This window comes from Megalops cyprinoides, chromosome 1, assembly GCF_013368585.1.
Source record: "Megalops cyprinoides isolate fMegCyp1 chromosome 1, fMegCyp1.pri, whole genome shotgun sequence".
Lineage (NCBI taxonomy): Eukaryota > Metazoa > Chordata > Actinopteri > Elopiformes > Megalopidae > Megalops > Megalops cyprinoides.
This window is the reverse complement of record NC_050583.1, coordinates 24,766,887-24,784,522: the sequence shown is the minus strand read 5'-3', so window position 1 is coordinate 24,784,522 and position 17,636 is coordinate 24,766,887. Positions and strand designations below refer to the sequence as shown.

At 48.3% G+C, this 17,636-nt stretch overlaps 1 protein-coding gene across 2 annotated transcripts in view; it reads right to left on the bottom strand.

Annotated features, from left to right (window-relative positions):
• Positions 1 to 17,636, bottom strand: part of LOC118773138 (transformation/transcription domain-associated protein) — a 94,811-nt gene that overhangs the window by 66,122 nt on the left and 11,053 nt on the right. Inside the window, exons 19-32 of one of the 2 annotated variants that reach the window (XM_036521927.1) lie at positions 17,043 to 17,208; positions 16,343 to 16,599; positions 15,678 to 15,878; positions 9,280 to 9,431; positions 6,083 to 6,282; positions 5,535 to 5,752; positions 4,960 to 5,157; positions 4,601 to 4,861; positions 4,032 to 4,193; positions 3,670 to 3,766; positions 3,264 to 3,385; positions 2,673 to 2,843; positions 2,052 to 2,120; positions 507 to 527 (exon numbers count right to left, since the gene is read on the bottom strand). In XM_036521927.1, the coding sequence (XP_036377820.1) occupies positions 507 to 527; positions 2,052 to 2,120; positions 2,673 to 2,843; positions 3,264 to 3,385; positions 3,670 to 3,766; positions 4,032 to 4,193; positions 4,601 to 4,861; positions 4,960 to 5,157; positions 5,535 to 5,752; positions 6,083 to 6,282; positions 9,280 to 9,431; positions 15,678 to 15,878; positions 16,343 to 16,599; positions 17,043 to 17,208 (2,295 nt within the window). The remainder of the gene's footprint in view (positions 1 to 506; positions 528 to 2,051; positions 2,121 to 2,672; positions 2,844 to 3,263; positions 3,386 to 3,669; positions 3,767 to 4,031; positions 4,194 to 4,600; positions 4,862 to 4,959; positions 5,158 to 5,534; positions 5,753 to 6,082; positions 6,283 to 9,279; positions 9,432 to 15,677; positions 15,879 to 16,342; positions 16,600 to 17,042; positions 17,209 to 17,636) is intronic. The other variant, XM_036521936.1, reaches the window with a different exon arrangement.

Genomic DNA, 17,636 nt, shown 5'->3' with positions numbered 1-17,636 from the left:
ATGGAGTCAGAAGTTGGAATCAGAGTTCGTAGCTTGAGCAAGGGCAGGCATAACAACAGAGCTGTAACTGGCAAAAATGCCAAACCTGACACCAGACCAGAGGCAGAACAAGCTAATCTGGGTAATGCATCGATTCTGATCTCTTGTAAACATTGAAATTTGGACTGCCATTTAAGATTGCTCTTCAGACTACTTACGCAGTCCAAGTAAATGCTTTTAACACTCCCTTCCTGCGAGCTCTACCAACATACACACTGACTGCGTTCGTGTCAGCTGTCGTAAGACTGTGGCTATCCTTTCAATGGGATAATACGAGTTCATCACAGAGCTAACATGAGGGAAAAAACCACCATAAGCGGCTTCAGACAGCAACACCTACAAACTAAATTCACACACACACAAACACAGAGATACAGACAGGTTAAAACCACGACAGAGAGTTAACCACCACCACAGCAAGTGACCACTAGTATTGCACAGGGAGGCCGAGCTAGACCCAATCTCACCTCAACGCCCTCCAAGGCAGGCTGTGCCAGAATAGGAGACAACAGAAAGAATCAATACAAAGCAATGTGACAATGGGGAGGGGGGGGGGGCAATGCCATGAAGGTATGAACAAAAAGAAACAGAAATTACCCATCATTCAGGAAAATGGCAGCACTAGATCAAGAAGCAGCAAAGCGGGATAACCAAAAAAAAAAAAAAAATGTTCATGACCCTTGACCTGTCTCATCCCAGTCCCTTTACATCCTGTTGCATATCTATTCACAATCATGGGAAAAGGTTTTTTTTGAGAAGCAAAGATGTGTACGTTGTTTTTTTTTACTTCAAAGAATACTTCTGAAACAACACCCTCAATGAATGTGATTCAGCAGCTGACTGAAGGTTCACCGTTTGCCATCCTCCTAATCGGATCCAAGACGAACCACGGGGTTTGCGGTGCTCGGCCGGTCTTTTATTATCTGACGGCCGTTGCGTCTATCTCACCCTCGGCTGATATTTGATGTGTTAAGAGCTGGGCTTTTATTATAAAACCGGAAGAGTATTCATCACCAAGACACTTCATCGTTTGCTGACTTTAACCCTTCAGCATAACATGGTTGAGCAACTTCCATTCTCACTTGCTCTTTCCTCATTTTCGCAGATATCTCAAGTGTCTTCACCTCCCCCCCCCCCCCAACTCCCCCCCACACCCCAGTCCACCTGCCTCCCACACACACACACACACACATACACACACACCACCCCACCCACCCACCTAACAATTGCCATCCGCTTCATTCCAGTCATAATCTTGCACTTGCGCTGACAGCATTAAGAGAACGTTAAAAGGGTGAAGAACAGAGTGGTAATTTGCATCTAATTAGAATGCAGGGGGAAGGGGGCGAGAGAGAGAGAGAGTGAAAGGAGGAACGCTATTTTTTGAGCGGCGGAAATGCGAAGCCTCTCCCTCACCTTTTCTTTACTTTACAAGGTTATCTGTCCGGGAGATAACAAGGATCCAGCACACAGGGCTCATTATGGACACAGCCCTCAGGAGCCTGGCGCCTAATTAATCATTGATTGTAATACGGCCGCTCGCACTTCACATCTGAAGAGGCCTGTTTGGCTTAGGCGGGGGTGGGTGGTTAGAGGGGGTTCGGCACTGCTGCTGAACCAGCACCCTGTCCCACCCCCCGTCCAGCTCGTGCTCATTAGCGGACAAGGGTGTTCTGCACCTTAAGCGCCTTCCTCTCTCTTCATTAGTGCTGCATGCAGCTCGGCGGACTCCGGCACGGCCTTGCACCTCACTGCCGAAACAGGGGGCTCGCACTGATCCCAGGTCAGCGCTGGGCTGGACCGGCCCTCCACCCCCACCCCCCATCTGAGCGGAGAGGCTACAGGGTCCCCTTCTTTTGGCCTCAAGGCTCCCGTGAGCTGCGACTCTGCACTGGCTCTGTAGACTGCGCAGACTCTACCAGTGCCCGCTGTCCTTCCTGATGAAATTCAGATAAACAGAGCAGCCGGGAGCACCAGCACAGCCCACCACCTCCCCCCACACCCGCACTTACGCTGCCGTCACTGCGCTGGCCTCCTTTGTGTGTGATCACCACCACTTCCATCCACTTCCGCAGATGTTGCTGAACGAGAGAGAGAGAGAGAGGCCAGACAGAGACAAACAGATGTGTCAGTCATTGAGGGCCACAGCTGTAACATCCGAGTGGGTTCAAGCCCCATCTGATTACAGGTTTGCAAGTGCACTGCAGTGGTGCAGTGGTAAGGAGCAAGGCTCGTAACTTAAAGGTTGCTGGTTGGATTCCCCACTAGAGCACTGCTTTTGTACCCTTGGGTAAGGTAGTTAACCCACAATTGCCTAAGGAAATATCCAGCTGTGTAAATAGATGGAATTGTAACCCACTACATTTCAGTCGCTCTGGATAAGAGCGCCTGCTAAATGACAGTAATGTAATGTTCTGCTTGTTCTATGTACAAGCATGAAGGGGCAACTGGAGGATCTGCCACCCAATTCAGGATGAGATATACGAGATTACGCACTTCTGGCATGCAACGTCAGGTTGTAAATTCAGAGGTCCATTAGCAAAATGACTTGTGAATTGATGAGCTACCGGTCACGTTGCAGCCGAATGAGCTTGGAGGGCAAGGACTGACAAACCCAAGGCGGAATGACTCACCATCATCTGGTCACAGAACTTGTCGTTGAAGGAATTTGGGAAGAGGCGGGTGACGGACGTGAGCCGATTCACGACGTTGAGGGTCAGGCTGCGGTAGTCTCCCAGCATCATCAGCAGGGGGCGCATGTGAGTGTGTATCTGATCTACTTCGATGGTTGCGCCCTCCAAGAACTGCAGTACAAACATACAAACCCATAGGCTTTTAGTCATCACATTTTTCTACAACTCAAAAATAGAAGGGGAAAAACAAAATTTTCCTGGCTCGCATGGCAATTCGTTTTTTGCGCCACCAACATTTTTCTCTTTGCATTTAAGCCTGGGCCGCGTCGACCTTACAGCCAAAAAGCTAACAAATACAGTGTGTCTCCATTAGAAGCAGAAAGGCCACTCCAATAAGCCCAGCGCACATTTTACACAGAGGAATGATGTATTATGGCCACATTCATTTTACTTTCAGCGGCTCTGTGATTCACTCCATCCTTTATTGATTTTCCCTGGCAGAACTCATTAGTGGAAGCAGGGCAGAGAGCGAGTGGGAGGGAGGGGGACGGTGGCGGAGCTGGAGGAAGCAGGCTTCACTGGAGAGCTGACCTTTCGCATGCAGGCCTCTCCTGCCTCCTGCAGCTCGCTGTTGGTAGAGTTGAGGGCCTTGAAGAGAGCGGCAATGATCTTCTCCCTGGACTGAGGCAGATAATTACAGGCGGCAAGGGCGTCTGCACGAAAGGAAATAAAACACGAGACGCTTTAGGGCAGAGGAAGGGTTTTTGAGGCACTGCATACGCACGTCGAATGGAATCCACTTGTGTGCTTTCAAAGGATGGAGGGTTCTTTGCGAGCCTGGTGCTTTGGGTCCTGTACTCACTGAGAGCTCCCTGTGTGAACCTATTGCTCTGAGTCCTGTACTCACAGAGAGCTCCCTGGATGAGCCTAGCACTCTGGGTTCAGTACTCCCTGAGAGCTCCCTGGATGAGCTTAGTGCACCGGGTTCTGTACTCACTGAGAGCTGCGATGCGCAGGGGCACCAGCGAGGGCAGGCTCTTGTAGCAGGGCAGCTTCATCAGGGCAGCGTCCTCTGCCTCACACAGGTTCAGCAGCTGGAGGAACACACAAGGAGAGTAAAATTACATTACATTCAGTTCAGTGGTTGAGTGGATACACTCACAGAAAGGGCAAACAGCAAAAGCCACACACTCGTGGGACACCTGGACTGACAGAAGCTCTTCGCTCAACGTTACTGGGGCCATGTCCGGCGACCTGACCTCATCACCCTCCTTCCAAATGACCCCCCACCCACAGTGCATCATCAGACATGAGGGTCATTACAGAGGTATGAGCGTAAACCAGGGGCCTCACGCCCACCTCTGTGTAGAAGACTTTGTGCTCCATGACGTTGAGGTCCATGGTGAAGAGGCGCGGCTGCAGCGTGGTGCAGAAGGTGTTGCCCTCCATCAGTCCGATCTGAGCGTTGGCAGGCTGGTGGCGCAGCAGGTGCTTCTTGGGGGGCACCATGTCCTGCAACACCTGAGGGAAATGAAACGGGTGTAAAAACCCATGTGAAGCCAGAGCGCAATGGAATGGCTGCAGAATGATGGCTGTTACATTACATTACACTGTTGGCACTTCAGCAGACAGTCTTATCCAGACTGACTTACATTGGTTGCAGTTTGCTTTTACAATGTTATCCACTTATACAACTGGACATTAACTGTGGGTTAAGTACCTTGCCCAAGGGTACAGCATCATCGCCCTAGCAGGGAATCGAACCGGCAGCCTTTATGAGTCCTGCTCTTTGACCACTATGCTACACTGCTGCCCCATGGGCTGTAAAACCCATGTCAAGCCAGAGGGCAACAAAATGGCTGTAGAATCCAAACCAGAGGAGCTATAAACCCCGTCGCTATGCTCCATCTACCCTCCCCCAAACCCACCTCCTTGTGAGGCTCCATGATGACGGTGACGCTCTTGCCGGTGACCTGCGCCAGCACCTGCAGGGAGTGCATGGCCTGCTTGCGCACGGTGGAGTTGGGGGAGGTGACCTCGCGCACCAGGTCGTGGGTCACCATGTGGAAGGACTTCTCCTGGGCGGTCAGCAGCTCCTCGGTCTTCTCCTCGTCCTTCAGCGGCGTGGCGCAGCGCACCAGCAGCTGCTCCAGCGTGGTCTTGGCCATGGCCACCGCGCCGTTGGACACCTGGGAGAGAGGGGAGGGGACACGCGGCTCAGCCACCGAAGCAGATCACCGACTGGGACAGACCGGGAACGGTCTGACGGCGGCGGGGGCTTCCTCACCTCCCCGGTGAGGTCCATCATGACGAAGAGCAGGGCCTTCAGGAAGGTCAGCTGGTTCTGCAGCACCCAGATGAGCGGCAGCCTCTCCATGAGGAACTTGATGGACACCACCCCGCCCAGCTTGGCGTACCAGGCCTGCTCATAGCAGCACGCGCAGAGCCGCTCCACGATGTAGGAGAACAGCGGCAGCTGACAGGCCTGAGGGGTCAAGGGGAAAGGTTAGGAGGCGCATACAGTACCCGTCAAAAGTTTAGACACACCTGATTAAGGAAACATGCATTCAAAAACATTCTGATCTAAAGACTGATGATTAAACACTTGAATTTCTTTCTTAATCAAATATAAACTGTGAAGTTGATGCCTATGTATGTATACAAGTCCATTTGTGCTGCTGCATAATTTTGATGTTTTTACTATTATTCTAAACCGTGGAAAATGGTAAAAAATAAAGACAGACAAATGTGCCCACACTTTTGACTGGTACTATATACACAACCCACTCCTGCTTTTTAAATGGACAGTGAATCTCTATGGAGCCCGTGAAGTGTCCATGGCTACCCTGCCCCGAGCCTCACCCTCTCCTTGGAGCCCAGGATGATGCTGGCCACGTCGAAGATGACGGCCAGGGCCACCTCCCCGATCTTGCACAGCTCCTTCTCCTCGTAGGCCATGCAGATGGCGATGGCGTCGATGAGCACCAGCGGGTCCATGCCCTTGGAGCCGTTCTCCTCGCTGTGGAACATGGCCGTGCTGGGCTGGCTGCCCAGCTGGTAGCACTGCAGCAGGAAGGGGCCTGAAGGGGACAGAGCGCAGAGGAGTTGCCATCACTGCCGGTGAACATGACAGCAAAAGCTACAGGACTGAATGTGCAGCAACCCGGGGGAAATGCCTAGGGGATAAAGCAGCTGTGGCAGTACGGGCAGCACAGGCCTCAGGAGAGCTCCTGCGCCCGGAATTAAACCTTAACTCATTTAAACAGTCTGCAGAATCTACACAAACAGGTTGTCTTCTACAAAAACATGAATGAAGGATGAAGGATGAAGGGGCAAACAGAGAGAGAGCGCCGGGGAGCAGAGGGACGTGCGCACACCGAGACGGGGCGGGGGAACAGTCGGTCCCTTACCACACTGCTGCGCCACAGCCACCATGGTGTAGTGACGGATGAGGCTGGCCACGAAGGGCAGGGCGCTGGGCCGCAGGTCCTTGATGACGGCGGACATGAAGGCCCCGGTCAGCGCCTGCTCAAAGGTCCTGCGGGCGGGGGTGTCCTGAGCCTTGTAGCGGTGCGAGATGATGACGTTGGGGATCCACTTCTCTGTGAAACTGCACGGCAGCAAAGCGAGTCAAATCAGCCCAATGCAATGAGATGCAACAAGCATCGACACACATGCTCTTCAGGAAAATTCAGCGCAGGTACCCGTATAAATATTTTCCTTTCCTAAACGTGGACTTTCGAAATAACGTCCAAAGAGCTTTACTTGTACTTGGATGTAACTAGCTGCTTGAAACAAAATGAACTAGAACCAGGGCTGGGCAGTATATTGACTTTTTAAGGTATATCGATGCATTTTCAAACGAGACATAGGATGAGACAATACCGTTTATATCGATACGGTTTGATGTTGCGCTACATAACCCTTTTCTTCCGTAAAGCCGTGCCAGTGTTTGCATCTCTCCTCTCTCACACTCTCCCTCTGCGTCTGCGTGCAAACCCGGAGTTCTGTCGATTTGTCCTACCGTATCGAAATGTCCTACCGTAGCGTATATTGATAGTCATATCAATCGATCTTTGCTACCCTATCAGAAAATACTACCACAAGTAGGTTGTGCTACCTTAAAAGCCAAAAAAGATTGGCAATCTCACATGTGGCTTTGACTTACAACGGAAACATTTAGCCCACTTTGTAGAAAATACCGAGACATATCGTGTATCGCCATTCAGCCTAATAATACCGAGATACGATTTTTGGTCCATATTGCCCAGCCCTAACAAGAACCAAACAATAATCCCAAAAAAGCACCAAAAAACTTAAGCTTAAAGCAGATAAAAAAAAAATAAACAAAGGATACCCTTATTAGAAGACAGTCAAGCCGTCTTTCAATATATTTCCAGTACATAAATAACTGAATAGATGTCAATCCTTTCCTAAAAGTGTCTTTCAAAATGCACATTTCGAACAGTTACTGTGGGCTTACACTTGTCAGCCTCCTGAAAACTAATGGCTTTCATGTAAAGTGGTTTTCATGTAAAGTGCCCTCACTTGTGTTTGGAAACAGAACATGTGCTCAACCTTAAAAACCGAATACACCACCCTGTGGCCCTGATGCACGTTTTCTCCTAAATGTTCCCAGAGCAGTCATTAATCCATCCATCAACAAATGCTTATCAATTTCAAACAATCCAATTACAAAGCTCCCAGTAACTGCAGTTCTCATATAAAATGACTGAAAAATGGCAACGCATTGATTATGGTGTCATAATGAGCCGAGAAAGCCTAACATCCTGGACTGCATGAGAACTCATTTGGAAACATGATGCAGTACTGATTGAAAACATCTTTTCTGTTGTTGGCCAGTTAACCATACGCTGACTGATGACACTGCTTGTTTCTGTCAGACAGCTAGTTGGATTACCACAACATGTAGTTAGAGAGCTGGCTACACAGCTATCGCCCAAATCACAGAAGGTGAAACTTACATTCTTCTCCCATAAGATAATTTTTGTTTTTAAATCACCAATCCTGACAGCAAGAACAGGAAACTTCTGCAAAAGGAAACTTCAGTATTGGTCTAGGAATATAACGCCCTGGGACACTGAATCTGAATCCACAACTTTTTCCCTTCAATGGGTGAGGTAAGGTTTAAGCGACAAGCAAACTGTTCCAAGACCTCGTGATTCAAGGGCAGAGAGTACTGTGGTGGTATTTGTGCTCATTTATGCTAACGGCTGGGGAGTTGATAGTGTCAATGTTAACTGAGTGAGAAGATCTATATAAAAACTCACACGGAATAGGTCAAAGGATTCTCTCTAACAGCATGCAAAATCATGAGGGCTAGAGCTGTGAGAGCTGTGAGCTGTGCCACCTGCACGTGCAAAAAAAAAAAAAAAAAAAAACGCTCATTTATCTTCCCTATCAAATTTGCCATTTTCAACAGATTCTCGTACGCTCCCTCCCCGAGCGTCTCTGAAAATCCACACTGCACGCACCGCCCTTCACCCAGCAATCAAGCCCTGCAGGAGGATTCTCTTTGTCTTTGCCTGGTAGTTCCATCATTGTATTATTTACCCATGTTGATGGTGACTACATGATTGAGCAACTGTTTTATCCATGCTTCAGCTCGCGTTTTATAATGTCAACTGCCAGGCCGGAATCGTGATCGATTGCTCCATCTCATTATCGCCATTTAAAAAGACGGCCGAGGAGAGGAACGGGTAGAGGGGGCAGATCAATTCAAATTCATAGTACTGCCACTTGAATGGAGCTCCATTATACAGGCTGGCATTTTCAATATTAAGAAAGCATTCTTGCCACATGAAAGCCCTTTTCATGGTGACCGGCGCCGGGGAAAATAAAACCCACACGGGCTGAAAGGGAGAGGACATCATGAATCAAGACATCTGACAAAGGCGGCCACTCTCTCAAATCATAACTGACACACTTCATTATCTCGGCAGGGCTGTGAACGGCCAGCTCTCAGGATAAACAGACAGAGGAAAGTCAATTAGCCCCTACCGAGGGATCAATGATGGTAATGTGACCCTCCCTGCAGTAAGTGTAAGTGTCTGTGAGTAATTAGCCCCCTCAATGCTCCAGACACCGCTGATGAACCAGCACGGGTTCAGAAGGGGGGGACGGAGACACTGACACGCGGCGGAGAAAAAAGGGGGAGATGAGTTTGGGGATAAAGGGTCGGTAGAGCAGGACACGGCAGCTCAAGGTTAAAGAGGGCGGCAGCTCATGGGGTGAAAAAGGATCATTTCAAGATCATGCACAGACAGCAGTGTACCCGTAGTGGTAAGGAGCAGGGCTTGGAACCGAGAAGTTGCTCGTTCGATTTCCTGCTGAGGCACTGCTGTTGTAAGCTTGGGCAAGTTACTTAACCCTCGACTGCCTCAGTAAATGTCCAGCGGTAAAAATGGATAACATGTAAAATTGTTTCTCTGGATAAGAGCGTCTGCCAAATGCCAGTAAAGTATCGTAATGCAATGGAACTACGCCAGCTTCTGGCCTGTAATCATTCAACAGGCAGGGACAGATGAAAATGTATAGAATCTCCTGAAGCACAGTGGTGACCCTTGTATTTCTGTAGCAGTCTTACTTGGGGTGTGCCAGCAGCTGATACAGGGCGTGTTTGTTGTCCTCCAGGCTGGTCATGGCCACCAGGAAGCACTTGATGACCTCCCAGGCCTGTCGCCGGTAGTATGGCTCCGTGTTGGCGCTCTTTAGGCAGTCCAAGGCCGTCTCAATAGCCTGCAACAGAAAAAATACCCCTGAATCGCAAAACATCCACACCGCTGTCAGCATTCTGAAGGGCGAGTTCAGCTGCAAATGCATCTTCTTTTTTTTAAAAAGTATGACTCTTCCACAAGAAACCTTCATAACTGAGGTCAGTCTTTGCCCACCCACAATGCATTTCATTGTTGCTCAAAAAGTCCTTTCATTGACATCCACACTTGACATAAATCCACAAACTCTGCAATGCTACTTTCACAATCATAACAATGAAGATTATCTTTTTGGCCCTATCATTGAATGTTCAGGTGTAATCTGAATTTAATGCTGTTACACATACATGTTTTCTTTAAAGACACATTTAGCAGCGAGCGAATTGTACATTACTTTTTGCTGCTTTTTACAATCATCACATACCTTCATGTCATTATTGCAATTGACTATCACAAGTAATAACTTTATATTTGATTCACAGTTCTATTACAGGTACAGAAAAACATATTCAAGATCTCATTCAACCTTTATGCTATGGTAAACAAAAGACTGGGTTGTTACTACTGATGTCAAAACTGAAATCAACTATTTTCAGAATACATACACACAAGCAAAATATAAATGTAGCCTGTATTTTCCTGAATCACTGTTTTGTAGTGTGTTTGATTTTCTTTGTGAAGTATCAAATATACTGTAATTTGGAGCCAAGTAAACTCCTACTGCTGTGTCATGAATTGTACATAACACATTTCCAGAGAAGTGTGTAAGAAAAAAAAATATTGGGTTATAACACGGTGCATCATTTCCAGCTTCCTAGTTGCCCAAGGCAACCAAATTTCACCTATGAGAGATCTTGGCAACTACTGTGCTGCCCATTTTGGCAACCACAAACGTTTTTAAAAAATTCCCTTTTCAGGCCTATGTAAGACTGTTTCCTCTCTCAATGCCTTGCAATGTTGGCCCACCTACTAGGTCATAACCACTGCAGAAAATCTGACACTAAATTAACAATCTCCTCCTGTCCTCTATAAAACCCAACAATAAGTAGCTCATTTTCATTTCATCACCTAAAATATCTTCAAATTAGAGATTCCATGTCAAAATTCAATCAAGTTTTTAACTGATAGTACTGCTGCCAATCAATAGCTACATGAACACTGACTGCAGTCGCTAACATTGCCGATCTGGCTGCCTTTTCACTGTGATCACTCTTGACTCACACACACATCTGAGTGAGACACAGCCTTGCCGTCAAGCAAACAAAAAGACCTTGCCAGCTACAGATTTAATTTTTCTCTCTTACATTATGGTGTCTATATGGTATCTCTGAGGTTGAATTGTGGCCTCTTCAACTCACCTGAGCTGGCAAGAGCGAGAAAGCTAGCTAGTTCGCAGATGAGCCCATAATTTGCTGTTTCCTAAAGGCAGTGGGAGGTAAGTATTTAGTGTATTAGTCCATATTATTACAAGATGAGCTCATTTTATTTAGTTCACTAACCTGGTCTCATTTTAAGCTAGCCGGATAGCTAACTACCTTACATTTAGCTTGGTTCAGGGGGACAAAATGCGTAATTCGGAAAAGCAAAAACCGATGATTGCTTGCCCAACTAGTCAACATGCCAAAGTAAACAGTGAGCCCTGCATTAGGTGGCCTTTGCAGTCTCTGCTACACGTCTTACTGTAATTTCAGACCTGAAACCCATTTATAACAACCGCGCAAATTTTAATATATACCATATTATAAATCACAGGTTACAACATTTAATGAACATTTCATAAGAATAAACATCCGGGAACAGCAAATCCAAGCATTTTCAAAATCATCGGGCCAGGTTTGTAAGGCTCAGCAGCCACTCAACTCAAAGGTCTGAAAGCTAAATTAATTTGCAAAGGTTAATAGTGAAGTTTGAGTATAACTGAGAAACAAATACATTGCTGCAGCACGCTGGCACAGAGACACATGTTTTCAATTAAGAGATCGCCTTGAATCCTTTTCAAAGGAGGAATAATGAAAAGGTTTAATCACGAAAATTCATTTCGGAAGAAAGTGTGCCAGCAGTCAATAACGGAGAGAAGACGCGAGCAGGAGATGTGCCGGACAGTTTGGAGCGGCTGCCGCTGGACCGGGGCCGAGAGACACTTCCGCATTCTCCTCACATCCACAGACAAACAGCCATCATTAATATCACTTTCAGCAGCACAAATTACTTTCCCAAACTGCATCTCCGATATTGCCAATATCTACTTCTCTCTGATCTGAGGACCGTGGCTTTGGGGGGTGGGGCGGAGTCTGCAGGTAAGGACACACAGTGCCCTGAGGGTGACTGTTCCAGTCATTGCCACCCCACTCCACAACACTGCTCTCTCCTACCCCACCCCACTCCACAGCACTGCTCTCTCCTACCCCACTCCACTCCACAGCACTGCTCTCTCCTACCCCACTCCACTCCACAGCACCGCACTCTCCTACCCCACTCCACTCCACAGCACTGCTCTCTCCTACCCCACCCCACTCCACAGCACCGCACTCTCCTACCCCACTCCACTCCACAGCACTGCTCTCTCCTACCCCACCCCACTCCACAGCACTGCACTCTCCTACCCCACTCCACTCCACAGCACCGCACTCTCCTACCCCACTCCACTCCACTCCACAGCACTGCTCTCTCCTACCCCACCCCACAACACTGCTCTCTCCTACCCCACCCCACTCCACTCCACAGCACTGCTCTCTCGTACCCCACCCCACTCCACAGCACTGCTCTCTCCTACCCCACCCCACTCCACAGCACTGCACTCTCCTACCCCACTCCACTCCACTCCACTCCACAGCACCGCACTCTCCTACCCCACTCCACTCCACTCCACAGCACCGCACTCTCCTACCCCACTCCACCCCACTCCACGACACTGCTCTCTCCTACCCCACCCCACTCCACGACACTGCTCTCTCCTACCCCACCCCACTCCACAGCACTGCTCTTTGCCACCCCACTCCACTCAACAGCACAGCTCTCATGTCAGGCAGTGATAAAATAAATTCAAAAGCATACAAATCAGCTTCCAGGTATTTGACAGCAGACAGATGATTCATTCTCCTGTCTGACCTGTAAGGAGAGCCTTTCAGAAATAAATGCCACTTCTCCAAGTGAAACACACCGAACCACATGAAAGGAGGGAACAATTCACCTCAAAACCAACAGGGATTCTGGTTCTAAATAGAAAGGAATTTACTTTCTTTAAAAGTAAATTTCCTGCGGAATTATGCATAAAGCAAGGTTACTTGTTCATATCACAGATACAGAGAGGCTAGTTTAAAGTGATATTAAAATAACCCAAACACAGCTTTCTTTCTTTCCATTCTGCTGAGCTGCAGTGAGATTCATATTTGTTTTTCATTTTACAAGCGAGATGCTTGAACTTGGAATCACAACAAGTTTAAGGCAAGAGTGTCCAGTCACACAACACTTGAACGCATTAGGCTCCAATCTAGGCCATGGACTCCACCGAGGGAAAGGGGGAATCTGAGAGCCAGTGAGCACTGAGGGCAATTAAAGTGCCAAACCATGACAAGAGAAAAGCCAAAGACACCAGACACCTAAGGGTGGAAACGAACCAATCAGCAAGACTCGGGAAGGGGCTGCGGAGCTGGTGGCAGAAGAGGAAAGCCTAAATGAGCTGTGGCTACACACTCACACTTTCGAGCGCTGAGGCACACGGGACACAGCGCAATTAGCGCAATTAACGCATACTGGCGTGCTACACAAAAGACTTCAGAAAGTGTTTACAACTTCTCTGTGTAATAACCTTCTACCCAGTATCAGTGTCAGGAGGGGTGTCTGTAATTACACATGGATGAGCTGTATGGTTCTTTTCACACTAAGGTCACCTCACTGCAACTATGGAGCCATCCGGCTCAGCCCAAAGGGACCCAATATGTATTGCCTTGTCGAGACATTATTGGAAATGCTATTTGGCCTTGCACACGGACAACTGCCATGAAAAGTCTCAGGGAAAAAAAAAAATCATGTCATTTTTCAAATGCATAAAGCCTTTTGAATTGGAACAGTTCCATCCTTCACCGTGCAAGTGCCATACATAAGGTTTTTATTTAGGAGGGGGAAAAAACCTTCAGTTTAATGCATAAATTAAACCTTCGGTCTTCACATGAGCTGCTACAGACAGCTCATGTGAAGCAAACTGAAAACAGCACTGGTTTAAACTGCCCAGGGGCCGCTCAGGCCCTGGGAAGGCAGTAGCAGATGCCACCGATAGCGTCTCCGGGGCAACCTCAAGACCCCAGAAAATGGGGAGAAATTGATGAACTTCACGTGTGGGGACAGACATAACGTGCTGGCAGAGTCAGAGGACGCTTTAGTCACACCCCAGCGATCAGAGGAGAGCGAGTCTTAACAAGACTGCATTAACAAAAAAAAAAAAATCCCTGACATTCCTTCCGATACTGAAGGGAGGGAGAAAAAGAGAAGAACCTTAAGGTAATAAACTGAGATCCATGAGAGGGAAAAGAAACACAGAGGACCGAGAGGTGTTTACATCGAGAGCCGGGGGAGAGCGGTTAACCAAGCGGCTCCTGATAAGAATGCACGGGGAAAGCGCGGGGGGCTCTGGGCGTCCGCGCCGCACCGTCCCGGGGAGAGAGAGAGCCGGAAAGCGGTGCATGAATTATGCAGGGCCCGGCTGACGTGCCAAAATTCAATCCAAACAGACAGAGCTGGGTTCCAGGCCCGGCGTGCAGCTGTAGCCCGTAGCTAGGATCGGCGCATGCAAATGAAATTAAGCCGCGAGAATGAGATGGCATCCATCTTTTGGCGCGAACGCAATTACAGAAATGACAGTTTGTGTTTCCCAGTCAGCGGCGAGCGGCAGGAGGACCTATTAGTGAGAGTAAATAATCCCGTCAGCTCTTCTAAAGATTGATTAAGGTCGGGAGATGAGCACAGCTCACAGCCTGATGATCTATTTAATTACCTGGGGAAGACGCTGTCTCCTTTCAGAGGTACTTTTCTTTGACATGGATTCATTACATGATGAGGACCGAGTCCCCCACCCCCCGCTGTAATCCAAATGAAATACAAAACAGGGCCCACAGGCTGAGCCTCTTTGTAGAGCGCTTGCCATGAGCCCGCTTCTTTGTTTGAGAATTTCAAATTGCTCTTCCCAAACAAAACAAAAAGGAGTCATCTTGTTTCATTAGTCTGCATTCTTATGTACATCATCAAATTGAACAGGATTTCAAACATGGCACGCCCTGTGAAAATGTCAGACCTACTGAGGCCAGGACAAAGTTCGAACTCTTTTCCCAAAAACATTATGAGTTTTACAATTTTACACAAGTAAACCTTTTATGACAGGCAAGCAAATGCGCCAAATCAAAGTTTACCGTTATCCCCTCCACCGTCCCCACTTGAGGCTTTTTGACAATGTTACTAAAGGGAAAAGACCACAAGAAATTACATGTACTAATCAAATAGAGTAAGGTTGAAAACTGTCATTCTAGAACGGAACCATCCTACACCTCTACAAGCGTAACACTCTGGAGCTCTTCAAGATCGCATTACAACAAGGGGGAAAACGAATGCGGGGCCAAATGCCATACACCACCGCGGAAGCCAGCATATCAATCTTCCCTCTTACTGTATTAAATATGCATACACCTACTGGTGCAATCACTAATGTGAGCATGCACACGCGTCCTTGAGGAAAAACTGAGTGCATGTAGATCCTGCATTATCCTCCTCACTGGCTGAGCAGCCAGAAGTCAAAAATCCAATCACTCGCATGTTAAATTAAACATTAAACGTTGACGTTCGTCATGAAAAGGACACCCAACTTATTAAGCGTTACCAGAAAAGCAGCACCATTGTATTCATGGACACAGTCAGCTCAACTGGGCAGATGTTTCAAAAAGCACTCACCAAGGAATACAGAAGAGATAAGCTTGAATAAGTTGAGGAAGGAGAAAGTCCTGCGGCAAATAAACTCTAGGTTTCACTTAAAAAGGCACAGAACAATGCAAAGAAGTAATTCTACGTTAAAGTAACCTGAATAAAGAGCTTATTTTTGCCTTCCACTTGCCAGTACAACTGGCACTCAAATTCGGAGCTGTATAATAGTACAGTTGTATAGCATAGTTGTATTGTACCTTATTTGTTTGTATTGTACCTCACTTGTAAGTCGCTTTGGATAAAAACATCTGAAAACGAATAAATATAAAGGTAAATATATGGCAGACGCCTGACAGAAACGCACCTTCTCCATAGGCAGCTGGATGGAGGCCTTGCAGTCAGTGAACTCCGCCGTGATGCTGGGCCCCTGCACCTCTGTCACCACGTACTGCAGCCGCTGGGACTCCTTCAGCATCTTGCGGTTGCTGCCGCCGAACTTGCCGAGCACGCGGTACGCCACGTGGGAGATGGTCTCCGCCGGGTTGCGCAGGGTGCGCCACAGGGCCTGGAACAGGAGGAGACAGCCGACGTGTTAGCGCTCAGGTAGGCGCCGATGAGCGTGGCCCACAGGGGGCCAGAGTGAGACGTGACGGTGGGGTGGGGGTGGCGCTGTAGCATATTGGTAAAGAGCAGGGCTTGTAACCAAAAGGTTGCCAGTTTGATTCCCCGCTGGGGCACTGCTGCTGTACCCTTGGGCCAAGGTACTTAACCCAGAATTGCCTCAGTAAAAATCCAACTATATAAATGGACAACACGTAAAATCTGTAATCTATGTGCAACTTGTAGATGTCACCTGGGTAACCTAGACAAGAGCGTCCACTAAATGACAATAACGTAACGTAACATAGTTGAAAACAAAGTGGAAAACTTGTAACCTATGTACGTTACGAGTGTTAAAGTCTGCTAAAACGGCAATAATGTAATGTAATGTAACATGGTCCAAAGGGGGGGAGGGCCCGCCTACCATACCTGCATGAGCTCGGCGCGGACGGGCTGGATGTGGTCGTACAGGAAGTCGGGCTGCAGGTTGTCGACGCAGAGCTCCAGCGTGCGCAGGCCCTGGCTCACCAGCGTCTGCGAGCCGTTGAGCGCCGACACCAGCGGGTCCATCAGCATGGGCAGGTAGGGCAGCAGGGAGCTGAGGCGCACCGGCACCGTCAGGCACAGCTCCACGAACAGGTCCTTCATGTGCTGCTTGTGCAGGCCGCTCTGGAGCATGTTCAAGCCTGCGCGGCGGGGAGGCGGACAGACGGGTCACTCACAGCTGCCAGCCGCGGCACCAGCGTTCATGATGACCGGGATTTCTACCGCTTCAGTTAGTACAAAACAAAAGGAAACCCACACCATTCGCCACAGCAGAAGAGAAGACTAGCTGGGCTGTAGTGTAGCACAGAGGCAGGGAGTAGAGTTCGTAACCTGAAAGGCTGCTGGTTCAATGCCACGCTTGGGCACTGCTGCTGTACCCTTGGGCAAGGTACTCAACTCACAATTGCCTCAGTAAATATCCAGCTGTATAAATGGACAACACGTAAAATCTGTAACCTATGTGCAACTTGTAAATGTTACCTGGGTAACCTGGATAAGAGCGTCCACTAAATGACAATAATGTAACGTAACATAGCTGGTTTCTCCTTAACAAAAGCTTTCGGGGTTGAGCTTGAGGGCCTACCCTGCAGCAGGTTAGGCAGCAGCGGCAGGAACTCCTGGTACAGCAGGTCGTGGCTCCCTCCCCCGATGGAGCGGAACAGCGCCCTCAGCAGGAGGAAGTAGTTGTAGGGCTCCTTGGCGGACTGGGCGAGCTCCATGGAGCTGTTCACGATCTTGTGGAGGTGGGGCTGCGGAGGGAGATAAAACAAAACAAGCCTGTCAATCTCGCGTGGCAAAAACCAGCGCTTCCCAATTTTGGAGTATTTGAGTACAATATTGCTCATTTTCGTGCAAGCCAGTGGCCCGCTTCCACCTCAGAACTGACTACGGGCGAAAGTGAAAAGCAACAAAACGTGCCTGACAAGGCTTGACTTGACAAATCTGCATGTGACAAGGCCCGCTGAAGCCAAGGGCAGGACAAGAGGAGAAAGCAAGGTTGATCTATTAAGCCGAATGAGTCCATTTCATTGACAGTAAAAGGTCACCCGAAGGAGCTGCTGAGAACCTCAAAATTGTATCAACTCAACTTTCATAGGGAGCACAGGGTGCCTTTTCCGTTGTTACTAAAAAAAACACAACGCTTGAACAACTGGGTAACAAAAATGTTGTGGATTAT